We start from the raw sequence: 23,418 nt of genomic DNA on the forward strand, positions 1-23,418 counted from the left end.
TGACTAACACAGAGAAACATAGTTCTTTTGCCTGTTTATCAACACACCGGAGTATAAGAAAAAAAATGGTGCATTTAAAGATAGTTCTTTAATGCTTCTTTCATGTGGAATCTGTATCATCTTGCCTTTTCCTCTGGGTGCTGAATCCTAAACCAGAATAAAACAAACAAAAAAAAAAGATAAAAGAACCGAAAAAAATGGTATTTTGGAAAAGAATACAAATCCAAACAGAAATCCAGAAGGAGATGTAAATCTAACCTCACCGATTCTGCTTGAGCCATAAATTTGTATAGTTTCAAGTGAGAATCAAAGCTAAACTTACCCAATAACAGGATGAACTACTATTGATCGAGGATTATTTAAATTCTGAACAATAGCTCTCCTAGATTTATCTGCCAACCTCATCACACTAATGCTCCTGTATCGAGGGTCTGTCCAGTACAGATTCTTTGAGATCCAGTCAAAGGCCAAATCTTCAACACTTTCCACTCTATTAGCCGTCAGGATTTCTCTTCCTAGAATTTATAACAGTCATAATGATTGTAAATGTTTAGGAACAGAGGAAATAACACGAATGCAGTATTCTGTTCACAGAACTAGTGGTTTCCCTCAGTAAAAGTGCTGCCTCTGCACTACTTAATATTAAGACCAATAACCAAGGGGAAGGGAGGTGCCTTTTGCTCCAAGTTCAGGAGCACAAACCCAGAAGAGGAGAAATAGAAACTAGCCAAAGATGAGAGTCACTGAGTTTACACTGAGTTTTATGAATGAAGGTCAGTAAGGACATTTGCTCAACAGCCAGACCTTACCTACTCTTTCCATAGTAATGGTAGTAATCGTCAGCAGCAGTCTACCATTACTCTGACCCAAAGCAACAAGCAAGCTCAGACTATATGCTGACTTAATATATAATTGATCAGTATTATAAATTGGAAACATTCTTCACACTATCACGAACAGGACTTCCAAAAGTCTCACAACCATAATGTTCTTTTTCTGTATTACAATATCATCATAAACATCCTGCTCTCCAGATAGGGAAATTAAAAAGAGAAACTCAGCTTTATACTACTACTATGCATAACTAGCACTAGTATGCATAAACAGACTGGTGATGACAAATCCTAGTTCTAAGAGGTGCTACAAATAGGTCATTTGCAAACATATTCAGCAAGTTTGTCAATGAACAGGAGACTTCAATAAGCTGAATACGAGTTGAACAAATATTTTTGACAAATATTTTACACATTACTGGGGTGACACTGAGATTCATCTGTATAGTCTACAATGTGACTTTTTATGCTTTTTAGAAATATATATTCTACTCTCCTTAGCACAATTATTCTACAATTCCTAAGAATGATTCTCACCTGAACCATCGGTTTTCTGTTTATAGATCATGTCTTTACTTGTGTCGGAAAAAAAAATTGTGTCGTCCTGAGCACAGAAGTCAATTCCAACAAAGTATGAAGGGCTTCCTGTTACAGGTATGATCACATCTTCCTGGGTGGAAAGATTGAATGGGATCCCCCGCACTGCCAGCTGAGATGAAAACAGCAGGAACTGCTGCACAGCTGCAAAAAAAAGATCAGATACAGTCTTTACTTATTCACAAGGTGAGACAATTGAGCATTAATTAACTGTAAAGCTTAATTTTCCTTTGGCAACACTAACAGCCTGGAAATAGAAAAAAAAATGAAGAATGAGAAAATAGGAATTTAAATATACACAGACCTAAAAACTGAAGAAAAACAACAAAACCCAACTCTGAATATTAGGTGATGTGGCCAGGTATTCCTCTTGCATTGTTACTGTGGTCCTAATATACCTTTACAGAAAATATTATCCCTATTAAAGCAGAAATCATCTTCTGTGCTGACCCCTTTACAATCACCTATTGTAAAAAAAAAAAAAAACCAAAACCTCACAGGCTTTGTGGAGCCACCATATAACCAGACCATATTTGAGCTAGCAAGATAAATGTATGGTCAAACAGTAAAACTATAGACAACATAACTGGCTTAATTTGCCAATAAATACACATGGTAAACCTCCCCTTAGTGACAATTCTGCACTCAAAACAGAAAGCAGCAGATTGCTGATGGAAGCCTACAGCTCCAAAACTGAATCTCTTGTTCTTGCCATATGTGTTCACAGGGAGAAGACCAATCTAATCTGCACATTACTGCACAGGAAAGCAGGCTTACATGTTCCAAATAATGAAAAATCTGCATATTAGCAAGCATCCTTGCTTGATTTCAGGATTAAGAGCTTAATCATACTGTTGTCTACACATATTCCACATCTAACACCCTTAAAATGCTCATAAGATGTGGTAAGTTTAAGTTGTTGTGGCTTGAAATGGACATCAGCAGAAATCATTACATTTAAAGCTGTCAACAAGAGTTGTGATGGAAAAACATTAAGTCCTTGGCATATTGAACCCACAGATCTATTCAGGAGAGAAAGCATGTTCTAGAAAAAACTCTAGAGCCAATCGAATAGTGCTATTTCCGACAAGGCATTTTCTTACCCACACAATGCCGTCCATCTATGTGTAGATCAAAGCCCAGTATACATCTACAGCGATAGCCTAGTCCATCGTTATCTGTTTTGTGGCTGAGAACACAGATCTGTTCACATCCCCCATTATTACTTCCACAAGGATTTCTTACTGGAAAATAATACAGATAGGATTATAACTTCATCTATTAACCTAATGGCATCATTACCGGGATTTTTCAGGATTTTTCTCAACAGCCACAATAAATCATGTGGACTCTGTGGGAACTACATCACATGGAAATCATACACCACCAGTTTTACCCTGGAATGCACCAAAATCACAACAGAGCTAACCCGCATTCAAGGTATTCAGCTCTGTGCAGAGATACTCAGCACGCAGCATTGAGGACATAATCTGGGCTATAGTTTTCTGCATATAGATCTACTTCAGAATTATATCTCATAGCATTCATTCACACTGTTAGCCTTTTCTACCTCCACCCTCATTGCAGTGCTGAGGAAGTAAGTCCCAAACACCAATACTGCTCATAAGCACATTTGACTGTTCCAAATATCAACATATTTAATAAGCGCCCCTCCTCTTAAATGTTGCATTTGACAGTTCATTAGCTACAGCAGCTGGATAAAACCTCTGTGTGATAAAAACCAGTCCAGTTTTACAATACAAATGTTATATACTGTAATTATTAGTTCTTTACAGCAAAATAACAGTCTCTCATAATTTTTACCAACTTTTGGTATGATAGTTCCTAAACTGCCCTGAACAATCTACTTACTGTCTTACCATATGGCTGCCTGGCAGCATGGTAAACTGTCACTCCGTAAGGTCTCAGTGAAGACTCGTAGATCACTTGAGGGTTAGATTCTGAAAACTTGTTAGCTTTCACCACTGCCATTTTGGTCCAATCAGTGAAATAAACATTGTGTTCAAATAAAGTGATTCCATATGGATGAGGAATCAGTGAGCCTCCATGAGCTACTGTTCTCCTGTTATAAAGATGGTTTTACTATTATTTACAAAATATTATCTAGAAAATAACTTTATTAAGAGAGGAAATGATACAGGATTATTAATTCATTCACTGGCTTTTGCTTGTACATAGAAGCTGCCAAAGTACTAATGGAAAAGACCATATGTACTGAAGAGATGAAGCTAAGCATACAGGGTACATAAACACAAAAGATACAGCAGTGAAAGCAGAGCAATCAAAAGTGTTAGCAATTTCCAAGAAAACACAGTGAGTAAAGACAAATCCTCAAAAATACAGGGAACGATTCATGATTACTGAAAGTAAATTAGAGAAAAGAGACCAAACAGAGGAAATCAAAGGCATCTGTAGCAATTTGAAATATTAAAGAAACCTTGAATGTAAAAAATTTATGGCTGCAACAGCCACTGGCCAAAAATAAAATCCTATGTATGCAGGGGGAAAAAAAAAAAAAAAACCACACAAAAAAAAAACCACACCACCACCCCAAAACAACAACAACAACACAACTTTCTTTGGCTTGAACCAAATCACCCATGATTTGGCTTGAACCAAATCACCCATGCAAAACCAAATAAAACCAAATGCTAATAAATGGTATCCATTCTACACAAGATATTGTGACAGTATTTTTCCGGATAAATATTAGGAGATAAAGAGAAACATTTAAGTCCTCACACAATACATAACAATAACACTACAATATTATTTTCATGGAGTCATGAGGGAAGGTCGACAAAATCAGATTAATTCTACAGCTCTACTCTTAACAATTTCCCAGGTGATTTAGGTTCATGCTGTAGGCATGCAAGATGTGACACAAGTGGACAGTAAGCTGTATTTTAACATCCTTTGTAGACTATGCCATTGCCTTTTGCCCACTTGCACAACATCTGCAAGATTCTTGGTGTTGCTGTGAGTGGTAAATTTTTAATCTCCAAAAGCCAGAGATTTTACTAAACAAATTCTTGTCTTATTAAAGCCTGATAAGGGAGCAAAGATACCAGCATTATTTTTATAATTTTGTAAGTCCAAAAAATACCTCAAGCAATAAACCTGTCAAATGAGAAGAGGACTGTTTTTCAAGTCGTAGGCAGTATGCTGTAGGCTGTATACTAAAGGGGACAATTTTTTCTTGTGCTTGAGTAACAGACTATCATAGATGCAGAGATAAGCAGGCTTCTAAACACAGTCCCATAAAAACTCTAGGACTCCTTTCTTGCATGCTGTGATAGTTTCCCCAGCATCACAATAGGGTGAGTGATGACTTAATTTCTGACAGCAAAGATTTACAACATGTAAGAAGAGCACTTAATACCCATTACACAAAGTGGTGCTTTGGAATGGAATATTTCAAATAAATTCATTCATTAAAAAGACGTAAAGAAATGATGATGGAATATAATGTATATCATTCAAAAATAATAAAAAGCAAATGCCATAAAATGTGTACTGTAGTGGTGGACTATTAAAAAGTACATTATAAAAGAAGCGCAACAGGCATTCAAGGTAGAAAAAGGACAAAGAATGATGGAGGAACTAAGGATTGTCTAGGAGTGGCATGACACCATAGATATCAAGGTGCATCACATTCATTATGTTGTAATTTTCATCCTTTGCGTATCTCATTTTGTTAGACAAATCTTTCTTTGAACTAGATACAAAATAACCAGTGTATCTGCTATAATCTCCAAGGAATAATATTTCTCCTACCTTTGAAGTCCATCATAAGTTACACTCTCAATGTAATCATACCGGCTGTCAACCCAGTAAAGTCTCTTTGACACAATATCCAGAGTTATCCCAGCAGGCCAGCCTAATTTTGTTTTTATCAAATCCTGACGGTTTGTGCCATCCATGAAGGCCCTTTCCACTTTAGGATCACCAGACAGACTATCCCAGTCTGAGAAAAACAAATAACTATAAAGGGAAAAAAAAAAAAAAGAAAAAAAACCACAAACTAAAAAAGTTCCATTTTTCCTTCAGATTTTACAAAAACCCAGCATTTTACATGGAATTTAAAACACGTACCCTTTCATCACAGAGCTTGATTGTCAGATGGCATATTACAAAAACATACTTAACACCTCCTGCCCAAGAAGTAATTTGCATGTTCTTTTATAGAATGAATCTAGAAAGAAACATGCTTTCACCCATAAAATCTCAGAAATACAGAGTTTTCTTAGTCAAATACAGGCTTAAGTGTATAGCCAGAAATAAACCAGTGACAAACAGATGCACCATGAAAGCAGCATCCGTCACTACAAGTTGCATGAAATTCCTCTTCCCGTTCTCTAAGGATCCAAGTTTTCATGGCTCATGTAATTTTTGAAGCCTGTCAGACTGGGAGACACTATTTTCCCTGGCTTCACTCCACCACTTTATTTCAAATAGTAGGAGGTCTGTGGATGGTATCACAACAGAAATCCTTCAGGATAACTTCTACACATCTGCAGGGCAATTCCACAGTCCGCCCATTTTCAGAGGTGCTCATGCACATACAACTCTAGCCATACAAAAGATCCTGCACATTGGCAATAAAAGCAGTGCATAGCCCTCTCATAACAATTTAAGGTGTAGAATAGATTAGGACAGAATGTAAGTGTTTAAAACATTCTATATTTAATTCTAAAATGACGACCCTAGCTATTTCTTAGTTCTACTCCTTTCACATGGGAATAAAGGAATTTCTGACATCTTTTACCATTACCTGACATGTATCACTTACCCAACGGTTGGATCAAGTGCTATTCCTCTAGGATTTCCAAGATTTTCAGCAATAAGAGTCACACGGTTTGTTCCATCCAAGTTAACCATATCTATTCTGTTCACACTGGTCTCAACCACATATAGTTTATTGTTAACCCAATCCACTGCTAGATTTTCAGGTGTGTCAACTGAAACATTTAAAACTTCTTGGAGATCAGAGCCATCAATATTAATAGAAAAAACCTGAAAAAAATATAAATATTGTCAGTGCCCACATGATGTTTTGCTAATCACAAAACAAATGGCACTTGTCCTTTAACATCACACTGAGCCCTGATCCACAATTGGCTATTAGCTGCAACGAAGTTACCCACTAAGCTATTCCTTACCTTAGGGAATTTTTGCAAAAATTTGGAAAACAATGCAAAAACTACAGGAAGCTCGCCTTCTAACAGACTAAACAGCCTTGTGCTTTAGCAAACATAACTAATTGCTGGATTAATAAACTCCTCAAACAGATGAGGAAAGTGCATCTTGCTTTCCTGGAATCTAGCAAAACCAGTATTTTCATGAATTGAAAACAAATGAACATGCTTTAGCAAAGCTCTCATCAGTGACCAGGAACAAGAGGGGGAGCTCTTACTGCAACAACCACTAAGGGGAAACTACAAAGTGAAGAGAGGGAAAGCTCTTCCTGACAGAAAGGAGAAGGTTCAGCATTGCTTCTGGTCTCCTTTAGTTAAGGCTAATTTTATCAGCAACATACTCAAGAAGAAATAGTGTTGTTATCTTGCAAGCAAGCAAGCTCAGAAGCAAACGGTATAGAGACAATAATTTTATATATATAGTAATCATTATTATAACACTGAGCTAGGAATCACTACCTTTTTTGGAACAACAGCATGAGGTTTGGAATGTATTTAAATTAAAATAGAAATTACCAAAACTAAATATATGCAAGAAAAATAAGAGCTGAAATAGTTATATCATTTTAAATATCCTTCAGATCCAGGCAACAATAATGAAGCAAACCACTTAACTGTCTATTCTGTTCTTTGGAAACCTTGTTGAAGGAAGAGCTTTGTTCTTTGGAAACCTTGTTGAAGGAAGAGCTTATGGGCATTAGGTTATCAGGCAGTACACTAAGTGAGATAAAGATGATACAGAACACAACCCACAATTTTCTGGTTTAGTTTACATCTGAATCCTAACAACAAAAATAAAAAGAAAAAAAAAAAAAAACAAGAAAAAAAAGGCAACCAAAACAAATCCCCTAATAACACTTTTATTTTAAGACATCAGGTGGAGATATGCATCGTATAAGAAAATTCTTATTATCATTGTTTTTATCTGGGTATTCTAGCTAGGACTTAATTAGATTAATTAATCCTAATTAATTAATTAGGATTTAACTATTTTGGAGCAGATAAAAAGGCAGTCCTGGGCATCTGGGGTGTGCAGTAAAAAACCCCATATTATCTTTTTAGAGGCATAGCATACATCTCCTGCCTCATGAAAGTTCAGATTTGACTCTGACTTAATTCAGCCATTTTCAATGCAATTCCCAGTAACAGGAACCCACTGCAGTGAAAGTAAAAATGGCAGAATTGCGAACAGGTCAAAAATTGTGCCTATAAATCCTGCCCTACTTGACAGCCACACAGTGTGCTTTCCAACAGAACCAACATGGCCCTGTAGCAGACACTATGGTTTACAGTTTATGTGTACATTCAGAATAACGACAGTGCCACCAAATTAATCCACACTTGGTGTCAGCAGGAGGCACACCATGGTTTCTCCTTCACTCTGCATGTCAATCATCATGAGGATGAAGACTGTGGAGTTTTAACATTTGACCTGGGACTTTCTTTGTTTCAGTACGTTATGCACAGAGAAAAAGAACAAGGGTGAAGTCTGACTTTCACAAGGGCCTCTAGACTGTTTTTTAAAATCACTCGGTTTTACTGTATCTTGAAGCTAAAATATTTCCTCCTAAAAAAAAGTAACAAAATATTGGCTCATTACACAAAATACTGTCAATATTTGTTATCCAAGCCCCATTAGAGTGCCATTTGAAGTATATGAAGAAATCTGATTTTTATCATCTTGGAAGGCAGACAGCTTTTACATTTTAAATGATCATGTTTCAAAAATTACCAAGAAAAATTTGTTCAGTTTTGAAAGAATGTCTACTATTTCTCTTAATTAGTTTTTTGGACTCCATCTTGAGTAAAAAAGTTGCTCAAGACATTCCCATATAATAGGATTCTTTGTTTAATATGTCACATGTAATAGTATAGCTTGAAAAACGCAGTCATTAACATAAAAACATTTCAAGGAGCTTTTTTGTTAGAAAATAAAAATACAGCCAGCTTCTGCTCTCAAAAATGAAGGCCTATCAACACATTCTGCCTTTGCAGTTCTCTACTTCCAAAAACAAAAAATAAATTCTTCTTGAAATTTCTACCCACCTTATCTTGCACTGTATCAGTCCAAAAGATTCTGTGCAGGTAAAAGTGAAAGTCCACTCCAACTGCAACCCCACGATTCTGTGACTGCACCAAAGTACGAAAACTTCTCCCATGAAGATCTCCAATCAGTAAATCACGGCCATTGGAAAAAATAATTGATGCAACACCAGCTGAAAGCAGGGGTGACAAATATATGACTACTCTGCAGGCAAGCTACTTTGCAAAGGGGCATTGAAATATATACATACTGGTTCATACACAATGGGCACAAAGGTTTAAATAGATGCTCAGACTACAATCAACATAAACGTTTCTATGTGAGTATTAACTTGCTTTGATTTGCCTTTGGTTTCTAGACTTGGAGAAAACCAGGCAGGAGTATGTATTTAAAGCCCTACCAGGTAAAACCTTTACAAAAGCCCTGTGCATCAAAACTCCCAAAGCCTATTTCTGCTCTTCTATTTCCTTGCTTTAGCTCCCTTAATCAAACTACAAACTTTCTTAAGTTTTTTCTGCCCCATGAGGTTCAGATATTCCTTGATTCTAGCAGGCAGGCCACATTTCTTATCTTTTTATCTACTGATCTATCCTATCCACCTTCTTCATTCTCTCACCTTGTCAGAAAATTTTTGCTGTACCTTACAACAGAAGGGAGATTCCAGCAAGCCTTTGAAGGAAAGCTTACTTTCAAAGTAGATGCCTATTGAAAGGCTTGGCGTAGGTCTGACAAGAATATATTTCAGTCCAAATCCTATTCACCCTACACAAAAACTCCTCCTCAGTTAAAGCAAAAATTTATCCAGGGAAACTGATTGAGAGCTGGTATGAAATTCCCCCATCAATAAGACAGAAAATCAACACTTTGCAAAACTCACTGGCCCAAGTGTCATGCTAATTTGCATGGAAAGGTTCTTGTGAAAGATACAGAATTTTTCTGGAAACAAAACAATCTTTCCCAGTGCTGGCATATGCATGTCTTAATACAGTCAAGCATATTTCATTAACTCAGAAAAAAATCCCTATTTTTTGAGGACATACTTAGAAAAATGCGAGATGATGACTGCTCTGCAGATGTGGCTGAAGAAAGAAGGAAGGGGGAGGGAACTGGGCAGTTCATGCTTTTCTAAGAAGCAAGACTGCTAATCAGTTATGCCAAGCAGGGACTCCCATTCCCACTAAGTTCCTGCAGGCAGGAACACCTGCCTCAGACAAAAGCCTGTTAGGCTGTTAGATCTCCACAAAGAACAGCTTCCAAGGCCTGCTTTCAGAACAGAGCAGGAGGTGAACAACCAGAAACAGCTGCCTACTGTTGATGGGGAACGACACTCTGTGTGAGGCAAGCATTCTTGCAGAGTTCAGACTCCAGGACACTAGAAGCCAGAAGCATGGTTTCTCTTACAGACAAGTGTTTGAGCTCACCATTCAGCAAAACCATCTTCTCGCATGGCACGGTCCTTCTAGAAAAAGTGGGGTTTCCTGATTTCTTGATCCCACTGAGTTCCACTGAGAGCAGGTCAGGAAACTGCCTCCCACAGGAGTGAGATTTTGTTTATTAAGGAGGGATCTGGCAACAGCCTCCCAACTCTGCGGAAGTCAGGAATGCTGAGAAAGTGCTGGAGCCCAGAAGACATTGTTTTGAGGAGAAGCATCCCTGATGAGGCAGTCAGCTCCACCAGCCTACAGGTGCCAGCAGATGCAGAGTCTCTTGATATTTGCTGATGTTCTGAATGCTGTCCTGACCTTAAGTCCTTAAGGCCAGAATTAAGTTCAAATCAAATGCAGTGGTATGGCACAGCCATGGAAACAGCACCATTTTACCTTACTCTATCTATTAGCCCAACAACACAAGAGACTTGCACTGCTGCACACTAACCTGAAGTGTTGGCCCGACAATGCCGATGATGCTCTAGGAAATAACCTTCCACACAGTGGCACCGGTGATGTCCCACACGATCTTCACACAGCTGGTCACAGACACCCCACATTTTGCAGTCATCAAAATCTGCCCAGTGAATAAGGCATATTTATAAACAATGCTTTGTATAAAAGGGATGTCATTATATTTGGGAAGCTGCAGGTTCGTTCCCTCTGCTTGCCTTTTATCTGTTTGCAAAACTGTGGCATGGGGAAAGAAGTTTTGTATGTTTTCCCACAAATGTTTCAATTTTCTGTTTCTGGATAACAAAACAACTGATGTTTGATGCCCAGGGACCTACATACCCTCGCCCTGCCAAGAAAAAACGACCTCACACCTGTCAGGAGAAGAGGAAAAATCACTGGAAGGGATGTCATTGTCTACGTTCCACAATACAGAATATGTCTATGCAGTATCCTTCCTGCAGCAGATCTGTACACTTTGCACACACATTTGGCTGGATTTAAGCCCACTCTGAAAGAAAGTCCTACCTTTATGTTAGTGCAGTGCTCACACTAATATGTCCTGCTAAAATGCAACATTTACTAGTTCAGACTTCGTTCCATGCTAACAGGTGTCTGATTTCCAATTAAAAGCTGACTGTGCACCAGAACCACTCAGCAAAAAGTACGAAGTAGTTCACTTTGGCATGCAAAATACCATATAGGTAAGGTCTACAGCTAGGAAGAGCCAGCAAGTTCTCACAAACGTGCTCTACAAACAATTTCCAAGGATGCTGCAGAATCTTTTCACTCTAAAATTGTGAAATATTTAACTAGCCATCTTTTAAAAACACGGATTTTTTAAATTCTGATTTTCTTTAAAAAAAAAAAAATCATATCTGAACACTGTCTGGTGTTTCATTCTATCTGGGGTTATCTAAAGCCCAGGAGATTTCTGAGACTACTTAACAGATGGTTTTGACATTAAAAGTCTGACCTCCTTCACTTGAAAACCGAGTAGAACCAAGACATTATATCACTGGAAACTGGTAATTCTACTGTTAAGCCAAAAAAAGGAGAAAATGAGATCTCAAATATTCTTCCTACTGGAACTTCAGGTTTTAAAAATTTATTAACAGATAAGTGAAAATGAAATATTTTCTAGATAGTACATTTTGGTACTGAAAAAAAAGTTGTTCTTAGTGGCTTTCCAGCTTCATATGTGTTAAAAACCTTCAGTACATAGTGAGCCAGAAGTAAATATAGAGAAGACCAATCGAAAAGATTATCATGTCAAAAAGTAATAGACTTTGCTAACACTATAGTTTAATTCTTCTGGCCTCTAAACCAATAACACTGACTTAAACTAAGATGTGGAATTATACACTACTAACTGTGAGCCATTCCCCCATGACATGTCTTGCTCCCACTACAAATATATGCCTAGAAATCAGCAAACCAAAATACATTGACTCAGATTTACAAACCAGAAACAGATAGCTAGGTTTAAAGGAAAGTCAAATGACAGAAGACTCACTGAGACTGCATCAGGTCTGTGAATGTGCCCTTCATGTATTTCCCACATAAGAGTGAAAGAACAGAGCAAATTTTGTGCCTGGAGTCAGTGCATTGATTCCTCCTATTAAGAGCAACCATGCTGTCATTGCAGCCCATACAGCCCTAGGCCAACCAGTATTCTTGAAAATACAGAAATCTCATTAGAGACTCAGCACCTGGAATACTTTTAATAGGACAAACACCATAGCTTAGGCTGAAAACCTGTAACAGATATTTAACCAGTTTCTTTTATTAGGCAGTGCTAAACTTCATGGTTCTGAAGTTACTGTATTTCCAGTTACCAAGATAAAACATTTGTACAATGAAGGGTTTGTCCTACCAAGGTACCACAGATACAGAATAGAAATGCAACACCAAAATACCTCAACTCACCTTTACATTCATGCAAATATTCTTCATTTTCATGTAACTAATGTATATACTAAAATTTCATAGGAGATACAGCCTTCCCACAGTGCAAATACAAAGCACCCTTTTCACTTTGAAGTACAATGTTCTACTGGCTTCGTATACAGTCACTTTCAAAAAGTACCAAACACTTCAATATCATTAACTGTTTTTCCAAGCATAAAATAACACATATCCCTGGAGCAGAAACAAGCTTTTCTCATCTAACCACTAAAAAATCTGTACAAAAATTTGATAATAAAATAGCCATCTAAGAATAAATCTTTTTAAACATAATCATGCTCTCACTATGTCTCTAACAGTCTTATTGAAAGAGATCTTTATGATACATTTCTGGGTTTTTATGTGTCATCATGTTGCTATTGTACTGCTTAGATTTTTATTCTTTTGCTGACACCTGAGATTTTCTATTTGCCAGCACATCCACCCATTTGGAACTTACACGCCTTCCTGGAATCCAAACTTTCCCAATGAGCTCTGAGAAGGTACTAGATACTTGCAGTCACTGTACTTCACTTACCAATACAAGTACGACTGTCATTGCTACTTATTGTATATCCTGCAGGGCAATAACACATCCCTCCTGATGGGGAAGAATGACAGCGATACTGGCAACTCAGAGCAGCACAGTGCGATATATCTAAAAAGGAAATAATATAGTTCAGAAATACGATTACACGTATTACCAGTAGAAGAGCTTTTTGCCTTACTACCAGTTACAAAGCTTTCTATAATGAGTCCACAATTTCAGGAACAGCTTCTTAAAACAAATCTGCACAAGAAATTATGACTAAAGTTTCATAAAATCACATATGCTGACATACATGCAGGCAAGGAAATGGAAGCCAGAAGACAAGCTACTGTTCCTAATAGGTTTTCAGAACAAAGTTAAAGGATAAGCATCAGTCTTATATGAACCACCACTGATAAGTGTCATGTAAAAAGCTGCAAAGAGGAAGCCATCTGCAATGCACTATACCCTTCTCTGTTTCCACAAGACCTACTTGTGAACAACTCATCCTCAAGCTCCATCTATTGGCACGTAACCTCATCATTTACTCTTCTATGCAGAAAAAAACCACTACATTATATTAAGAAGAATATCTATATTACTCCAATACATTAGAATATATCACTTGGGTTGTGTCCGTGGAGAAACTCTTCTTCACCCTTTTCTTCTCCTTTTTCCTTCACCACTTCGCCCTTTCCTTGTACTACTATCTAATAAACAATTCAGTGATAGGTGATCAAATTATGATTGTAAAGCACTTGCTGACTTCCACCTCCTTCCTTTCCATCCTCCTTTTCCTCAGTTTCTTCTGTTAAATGGCTTGCTTTGCAGCCCACATCTGATGTTACTACTAAACCGTTCGGCAAAGCAAGCAACACCTTTTTACAATAAGGTTTGATTTCCTATTATTTTTTCTGCCCTCCTATTCCAAAAGTCATTATTTTATTAATAGGAATTTTCCTCTTCCTAGAAATTAAAAATGTAAAATAGCATGGTCCTGATTCTCAGAGGGAATCAAGGTTCATAAGAGTGAAAGTAACAGGAACTACGCATGCACATTGCCTCCAACAGAGAAAACCTGATATACCACTAACTGGAGAATCAGACATCCCAGGTGAAAAGATATTTTTGAAAACTCTAACCTAGGTGAGTTAGCCAAGGCTCAGGATACACTAATTCAGTCCTGTGTTCCAATCAGTACACAGCATTCCTTCTTACTTATCAAACAGGAAAAACAGATAATAAAACAAAAAAGGCATATAGCAGACCTTTCCCTGCCTTCTTGAACATATTTTAGGATACGGAGAGTGAGTTAAAATCCTTATTTGTGAAACTTCATATACAGATGTACAAAAGGAATGGTCTCGCTGCAGCATATATGCCTCTTTCAAGCCAAAACAGTGCCAACAAAAATAGTGACCTTCCAATATATCACTTTTTTTAGGAGACAAAAGGTGAATGTAACAAGATATCAATGCTGATGTTTCTGCTATTCTGTGTATGCTTTTGATCCTAATACATACTGCAATGTCTGCCCGCAGTGACATTAGTTTCATCTTCTCCTGCCGGGCAGTCTGCAGTCCCATCACACACTTTCCCAATTGGAATGCAATGCCCTGACCCAGGGCAGGCCCACTCTCCTGGGTAGCATTCATGACGACCACTTTCTATGGAAAAGAAAAACAAGAATAATTGATGAGTATGTTTCAAATAATATGTAGAATTTATTTTCTGACAGCTTCCCAAAGTATCTCTGTCCTTCACTATTCAGCTTCTGGTTCCTGCATACACTTGGGAAGGACTATAAAAGAAACATCATCTATACTTCCTTGTCATGTTTTCTTTTGCCTTCAAAGTACAATGCAAACAATACTTGTGCAGACATATAAATCTTTTTCGTTTTCTGTGTTGTTAGAAACAGTAAAACCACTTAGCTTTAGGCTAACTGGTGCACCAGAAACAGGACTATACTTTTGTGGGTTTCATAACATGCAAAGGCTGTCTGGATAAAGAGAAAAATGCTCCTCCTAAAAAAGGCCAATGAAAGAAAAAAAGCCCACACTTTCATTCATTAAAATTTCTGTTTCTCACATGATAAATATTGGCAGGAACTGAGATATTTTCGTTTTCAACCAAATGATTTCGATTAGGATCCTCATGTCTCTTATTAGATGACATGAAAAATCTCCCAAAGGAAAAAAATATATATATATATAAAAAAGAAAAAAAGATGTTGCCATATGCTAAATGCAGTTTGCATCATACTCAGTATCACAACAGTAACTCTCACACACACAATAGAAAGTATTGCATAAGTTAAAAAAGAACAGAACAGGTGAAGATTAAATTCTAAGGTTTTCACGGAATTAAAATGGATTCAGAACAACTTGATTGGTCAAGATTTCATAGAAGCAGCTTAGAAAGGTCTTGTGAAGATGTCAGCGTAAGTTAGCATTAGTATATACCGCATCCTCTTTCGTCTTCATTATCTTCACAATCATCATCTCCATCACATATCCAGCTTTGATGAATGCAACGGCCACTTGGGCAAGTGAAGAAGTTGCCTCTGCAAGTTGCATAAGCTAAGGAAAGAAACATGAGAAAAACCTAACTATTCTAAGTGACTAAAAGGTTAGAAATAGTAATATTGTCTCATAGATGAATAGTCATTTACAATCTCTCCTGAAAAACTAAGCCAGTTCCATATCTTGTATATATTGTAGACACTGCTGGTTTGCCCTGGTTTTAGGTATGAACTTTATTTTATAATACTCTGGCTCTTTACAGAAATGAAAGGGAATGCTAAATTTCTCAATTAATTGTGCAACTAGTTGCAGAGCACCTTACTAACAAGGTTCCTGAAGGCGGACATGACAAAGAGATGATACTCAAGACATCAGAAGGTAAAACATTTATATGCTTTGTACTCAGAGAAACAGATTAAAAAAAAAAAAAAAGAACATTTATGTCAAAGACCTCCATGGTTGGGAAGCATTCCCTGTTAAGAGTTCAGAAATATTTGTGGGTCCTCTAAAGAACGAGCATTGCCAAAGACACAAAAGAAATATTCGGGGGGGGAAATCACATTCGTGTGAGGTCCTTGGTAGGAGAGAGCAACTAAATGGTAACACATGGCCTTCCTGCAATACAGAATATGAAACTAACTTAGATCCTATAATCAGTGGGGGACCTTTTTAAATATATAGCTCACACAACTGATAACTCTACAGCCATGAATCTGCCTTGAGATGCAATACTTTGGGATACTCTGATCATTAAGAAAAGAATGAGCAAGAAATTTCCAGAAATGGAACAGTGTAATTAAATACCTTACTTGAATATCTAAAGGACAGTTATCTGTACAGTTATCTGTCTGTAAAGTTGTACATTAGTCACTGGGAATAATTCTAGAAGATCCATTCCACCTACTGGAAAATAAAAATGCGAAAAAGAGCCAAACAAATTTGGACAAAAAACCAACAGAATGCTGCATCTAACTGAGACTTCAGAGTGAAGGTATTACCTTTGGGTTATGCTCAACTGAAGAAAATGACAACATGAAGAAGTGAAACTATATGTGTTAAGCAGCAAACTGTCACTGAATCCAGCAAATCCAAATAGTAATCACACACCCAGGCACTTACCAGCAAAGACAACCTGAAAAAAGTCTATCAAAGCAACACTGCAATTTCCATTTTTCCATACAAAAAAGTCCATGTAGAACTGTGGCTAGCTTTTGATGGCTGTATGGCCAAGCAATCTACTTCCTGCTATCTGCTTGAACCAGTTCTTACTCAAACAGCTAAAGAAAGTGGGGAAAAAAAACCAAAAACATACTGCAAGAGTTTTCATCACTCCTATCTCCACAGTCATCATCATGGTCACAGATAAAGGCTCGTGGGATACATTCTCCATTAGCACACTGAAACTGCATACTGGTACATCCATGTGCTGAAAGAGATTTTAGCACAGAAAGACATATAGAAAAACTGTTAGAAAACTACAGTCATTACCTTTAAAAGAGGGTCTATAAAGCGTATTTGTTTGGGATCACCCTGCATGTGGTACTTACTGCAATTAGCTTCATCAGAGGAATCTCTGCAATCAACTCTGCCATCACATCGCTGGCTTGCATTAAAACATGCTCCATTTGCACAGGATAACTGTTCACATCTTGGGTAATCTACAAGAAGAAAACTTTCAGTATTAGCATGAATGTTAGACTATAGAGTATAATGAGACATATATATCCAGTGTCAACAGAATATCTTGATTTATAGGAAAACAAAAAAGGAATATAAAACTTCCCATACTACTACTGACGAACAGTCGAGTTATCCAGTATACTGTGTCCTCCAACAGATATTTAAGAATTTTCTCTACATAGATGCTACAAAACCTCACAAGAAACAAGGAAAATTTGGATGTCCTCCCACACCCCAAAAAGATTTACAACCCAAATGGTTTACAATATCATAGAAAACAAAGCAACCCAAAAGGAGATCAAGCAGTGAACACTTATTTTATTTACTTGTACCTCAGTTTTACACTTCATTGATCTTAACAAAAGTGTTTAGGTAGAAAAGGAGTTCCTGAAATTTACAATTCCTAGGTCCTCTTAAAATGTTGTGACTTCTCAAACTCAGAGACTTTAGGTATTATGTTTTTTTCTAATTAAGCCAAGTCCATGATCAACTTTAGGACTTCTGTTGTTTATTACTTGTCTTCCTCTTCCCAAAGCAAAAAAGATTCTGCAGAATTAATGATTTTTCAGTTTCTGGCTGTTCTATTTTTGTAGATGGCCTACAAGCCAACACAAGGGATTATTTCAAACAACTTATAAACAATTCTGAAAATACTTATGCATAAAAGCAGTCAATGAGTTCAGTGGAACTATCCAACAAATTAAGCATATGCACATGCTACAGTTGAGCAAGAGAATATGAGTAGACAAAAGTTACTTATTTCAGGCAAACAGCAAGTATGAAAGCAAATAATTGCTATTTTTAGAAGTGAGATTTATTGAACCTTTCCCTGTGTATGGAAATACAGGTAGATAAATGAACTCAAGAAACAGAATAACCAAATTTCATTTTGCACTTTTCGATTTTCAGTTTTTATTCTTATCCCATTTTACTTCTGAACACGAGTTAATAAAGCAGACAGAGCAGGCTCTCACTTAGGCACATTTTAATTCATACTCTTGGAATTCAAAACGTGGATTATAAAATCACTCAAGCAGAAGTCAGAAAAGCTGCAATTTTTCCAGGCAGTGGCAAACTGTTTTGCTTGCTTCTGCTGTTCTAGATATCATCACATTCCCACTAAACTTCAATCACCTATGGAATAGGCTTACATGATTTTGACTGTTAAGTTCTTAATACGAGAGGATAAACAGCTGTGTTGACATCCACTACAAGTCTAGCCAGACTATCTCCCTGATCGAGATCCATTTACATTTCGTTCATTTCACGCAATTAATTTAAGTCCACAACTGTCAGGTAGGAAGAGTATGTGCCTAATCAGAGAACAGTAGCTGCAGATTACCAAGGTTCCAGCTACAGTGTTCCTACCTGTGGCCTCTGGTGCTAGTTTCCAGACCTTCCATTCCAAAAGCTTGCACTGATAATGCCAACACATGCCCCAAACATGATTAGCATCCTTAAGCCCCACTTGTCAATCGGACAAACTCCTAACAGACATCTCATCCTTTTCTTGCTTGGGTTAGGCTTATGAACAACTCAGAAAGCTTTAGAAACAGCATGGATTCTGAAGTCTTAACTCTGTCTACAGAAAGAAAGGCCTGACCTGGGGCATTTTATGCTCACTGTGGAATCAGTGCTTCTCCCTGTCTGGAAGAAGAGAAGCTGTAACAGGGAGGAACCATCAGGAGTTCCACAGCAGAGCAGGAAATAGCTACAGCAGTACAAGAGTACTGTAAATATTATGGGGCACATGTAAGAAAAAGAACAATAAAAGGCATTTGTTTTGTAACTGCATTGAAATGGGAAAACTTTTAAGGAGATCTATAATGGACAGTTTTGTCATTTTCCTTATCTTCCTTCATATCCCACAGAAACACCTCCAGTGATGTTCCAAACTGTTTCTGATGGACTGAATATCAAACAAATAGGAAGTTGAACCCATTGCCTTGCACTGCCTGTTTCTTCACAAATACCCAGGCAAACTAAGGATCTAATCAGGAGTAAGATTTTCTTAAGCTTATATTAAACTCCTTTAGAAGAAGGGAGACCTTGTCAAAGTTTTTTCTCCTGCAGCAAGCCTGGAAAAATCTTTATTATATATATAATCTAGTGTATAAATTTAAATCATTACAAAAATACCAAGCAGGGCAATAAGTAAAGGTGTTTTGAAGACACTTCAAAATGCACATTCTGACTACATTGGTGGTTTACTAGAATGTGAACAATACTTCTTTTGCCATATTGTCTTTTCAGATCTGTTTGCTGTACATATTATTTATTTTAATTGTAGTTGGAGAGCAAGAATATTCTTTGAAAAGCAAAATGGAGATGAATTTAACTTTTAAACTATGCAGAGGTAATCCCATTCCCAATCCCCTGTCTAAAGACCAAACTTAGAAAATTATAGTTCTGATCACAGTCTTCTCACTGATCTGAAAGATATTTTTCAGTGCATTGTGCATTGTACATTGTATACAGCATATTATTTTAATAAAATGGTTTTAATTATTTGGAGCATTAAGAACTAATCCTCATGAATAATGGCAGGGCTGTGAGTTACACCAAAGACTAGCAAATGCACTGCAGGGTTCAGGAGCATCTATGGCATCAGGGCGGTTCCACAGTAACTGGGATAGCCACCCACACTTTTATGGGAGGGGAAGTGACAAAGATAGATTCAAGCAAGACATGCTGGCTTCTGTGAGGGCTGACCACTGTGCTATGCTTTCCACCAGCTTCTAGCTAGGGCACCTGTGGAAATCACACACAAGATGCAGCTACAGCATTGTGTTTGTGGTGGACTCTGTCGATCTTGAGAGAATGAAGGAAACCAAAACTGAACTTCATAACAATATTAGAATATCTGAAAATGAAGGAGAGCCTGTTCCTGCAGTTTAAAAAACAAAACAAAAAAACCCCCAAACCAACAAAAAACCCACAACCTAATAAAATAGGACTTAAACTCCATTTCTTTCTCTCCAAAATTTAGAAAACATTAGTAATGACTGAGCTGAGCTGAGTTCTTCTACTCCCTATGACCAAATGGAAAGTTCTGAATAGGAAAAGAAGAATCTGGACATCGGCAGTGGGGAGGGTAGGAATGGGATGAGCCCCCTAAATTGGAAGACCTATACAATCTAGCTTAATTCAAAGCTCTCCAGCAAAGAGAGTCTGGAAAGTATCATGACACTTTGAATTTAAGTGGGAAGGTCTTACATTAGTCACTGCATTTGGGGCTTGCACAATAAACATTTCCTAGCTTTTATTTGACTTCTTTTTTAACTCAGATTTCTCTGTATGCACCTGATTCCAGAACAATGTATTTGGGTATAAAATTCCACAGCTAGGGGGCTCATGGACAAAGTGTCAGCACCCTGTGAGTGACTTAGAACTACATAGAAAACCAAAGGAAGGGTTCTTTTTCTAGGATTCAGACATGCTGGGGTTTTCTAGGTCAGTGACAGATGGATTAGAAAGCTATGCCACAGGAATTACTAAACCTACATTATTTTGCTCTCTGCCTGACACTTTTGTTCTGCAAGCTAGAAATAAATCCATACAAAAACAGTAACAGGAAAGAGTTACAACTGGTATTTAATTCAGGAGACACTGATTTCTGTCACACGGTCAGGAAGTATAAACTTCTATAACCCTAACCTATGTTACAAGAGAAGAAGAAAGAAAAAAAAAAAAGCCATTTCCTACTTCTAAGTGTCATTCTTTTACTGCAGCAACCTTTCAAAACATTTTACAAAATAAAATTAATCAAAACTCTTTGACTCACTGCCATGAGTCTCCACCTCACAGTGGGCAAATCACTGCCCACATGGCTCATAGCCTGTCAGAGACACCAGAAAGAGGACCTACCCCAAGCCCAAGAGTCCTATGAGCTACACAATATCAGGTAGTGTTCATAGCAGGGATGCTTTGAGAGCTGGCAGACTGACCAGACCCTCGTTCCTGGTCTTAATTCCTGATTTTAATCCCTGCAACTCTAGTCTTCAGATGCCTTCCCTACCTTGCTCCAGTTTTACTACTTCTCTGTCCCAAGCTCTCCCTGGTGGAGAGATTTTCTTCTGTCTTGTCCTGTAGCTGTTACATGTAATTTGTCTAACATTAAGAACATCAGCCTCTGACCATGGCCCTTTTCTTCCTTCCTGGACTACACCTCTTACGATCTTTTCAGTTCTTGATCTTTGTTCACTTTCACCCTGCTCTCCACAAACTCATCCCAGACCTGGCTGCCCACTTCCTGACCACAACAGCTATTTAGCATAGCAAGCAAAAGGCAGGAATTAACAGGTAGCAGGCTAGGCAGTTGACCCATGGCAGCAACTCAATATCAAAATTAGAATCAAAAATCCAGAGTTTCTGGGCCTGCACTCAGCCCATCAGCCTCAAACAACACATCTTTAAAATACTTCCCCTTTCTCCCTTATGGCCTCAGTGCAGTGCTCAGCTGCCAGAGCTGTATCCAGGAAGGTTATTCTGTCAGTCACAGCAAAGGAAAATGGACATGGCTGGGATTTTCATTTTTCAACTATGAAGCTGAGGCAGGAGAGAGAATTCTACATTTAACTGAAAGAAATAAAGTATGTAACACAGAAAAATGACACCAGTATTGGCTGCTTACTCCCAAAAAGTATTTGCTACCCCGAAGAGTCTTCCATTTCATTTTACATTTCTAAAGTTTTAAAAAGAAAGTATTTGCTAGCTGCCGACTATTTAAGCTAGAAAAACAACCTGATATTTATTTATATTATATACATATATATTAAATTTATATTTAATATTTATATTTATATTATATTATATATAAATATAAATATTACATATATTATATTTATATTTTATATTTATATTATATTATATATAAATATAAATATAGTATATATATTTATATATATATAAATATAGTATATTTATATTATATACATACATATTATATACATATATTTAAAGAAAATTTCTAAAACCACAGTTTTATGAAATTAAAACAGCTTCAATGCACTAATTACATGACCTGTAGCTGAAAAATTGTTCTGATGTTTATCTTAGCCTCTGCATGGGTAGTTTTCCCTTGCTGTTAATCCCATTAGCAGTAAAATGGACTAAGGCTTTGAACTCCTTCGTTCTATTTTTTCATATTTAATTGCTGAGTTACTTCATATTGGTGACATTTTGCATTTGACTAGTTTCTTAAAAAACGTAACTTGTTCAGCAACAAAACTTTCTTCTTTACAATCTAAATCTGCTGCCAGACAGATCAGTGAGTGCAAGGCATAAGTAAACAGACATGATAAGTTTGCATTCTGTTATGCTCCATGAAATAACAGAATAAATTCTAAATAGCTTTTTTCTTTCATTGTTCATGGATGTTTCATTTTTATTAATGAAACCTTTTACAGTAAATTAAATAAGGGAAAAGTAATGACAAAGGAAAAGGAAAAATAGTGATATTCCTCTTACACTTGCTTATATCAGATAGTGTGGAAAAGGAAATGGATGAAACAGTGGGAAAAATAAATATCCAAAGGAAGTATCAGAATCTACTTCAAAACAGTAAAATCTAACACACTAATCCCTAATGTGTAGTTAATCATAAAATCACCAAATTATTAATTTTATCTTATAGCTTCTGTTTAAAGTTGCAGGCCTTGCAAAGACAGAGAGGCAATAAAATTATGCAGTCTGTCTGGAAGGGTCTTGTCATTACATTCTTCCTGTTTCTCCTGTCTTCAGCACCAACACATTCCTTTAAACTAGTCCAACACTCCTGCTTTCAATGTTCCAAGTCACAGTCATTCTTCTGTCTTAGAGGGACTGTCAACACATATTCTAATAAACCAGACTAGAGGCTGTTGAATGATATGAGGCAGTCCCTCTCTCCGGGGCTAAACATGCTGCCTTCGCAACAGTCATGGGGCCTGCTGGCTGATGCAGCAGTGACTGGCTTTCCCACACAGCAGTAGAGCGCTACTGTTAAGGTATCTAGAGGCCCCTTTCCAAGCTGCCTTTTAATTTACTTATTTGAGAATGTTAAACATGAAATAAAATGTGCATTTCAATTTTCAAGCATCACAGAGGCTTCTAGTCTAAAGAAAGAATTGTGAATATTGACTTTAGGACTCCACTCCCAGTCTGCCACAGATTTACTGCATTAT

The 23,418-nt window shown here is 37.2% G+C and overlaps 1 protein-coding gene across 3 annotated transcripts in view; it reads right to left on the reverse strand.

Moving 5' to 3' along the window:
* Positions 1–23,418, reverse strand: part of LRP2 (LDL receptor related protein 2) — a 138,631-nt gene that overhangs the window by 89,116 nt on the left and 26,097 nt on the right. For all 3 annotated transcript variants that reach the window (XM_064451539.1, XM_064451538.1, XM_064451537.1), the window contains exons 5-17: positions 17,122–17,232; positions 16,887–17,000; positions 15,515–15,631; positions 14,573–14,716; positions 13,059–13,178; positions 10,569–10,697; positions 8,696–8,865; positions 6,244–6,467; positions 5,229–5,435; positions 3,311–3,513; positions 2,534–2,674; positions 1,371–1,574; positions 323–515 (exon numbers count right to left, since the gene is read on the reverse strand). In XM_064451539.1, the coding sequence (XP_064307609.1) occupies positions 323–515; positions 1,371–1,574; positions 2,534–2,674; positions 3,311–3,513; positions 5,229–5,435; positions 6,244–6,467; positions 8,696–8,865; positions 10,569–10,697; positions 13,059–13,178; positions 14,573–14,716; positions 15,515–15,631; positions 16,887–17,000; positions 17,122–17,232 (2,077 nt within the window). The remainder of the gene's footprint in view (positions 1–322; positions 516–1,370; positions 1,575–2,533; positions 2,675–3,310; positions 3,514–5,228; positions 5,436–6,243; positions 6,468–8,695; positions 8,866–10,568; positions 10,698–13,058; positions 13,179–14,572; positions 14,717–15,514; positions 15,632–16,886; positions 17,001–17,121; positions 17,233–23,418) is intronic.

This window comes from Phalacrocorax carbo, chromosome 5 (genome assembly GCF_963921805.1).
Source record: "Phalacrocorax carbo chromosome 5, bPhaCar2.1, whole genome shotgun sequence".
Lineage (NCBI taxonomy): Eukaryota > Metazoa > Chordata > Aves > Suliformes > Phalacrocoracidae > Phalacrocorax > Phalacrocorax carbo.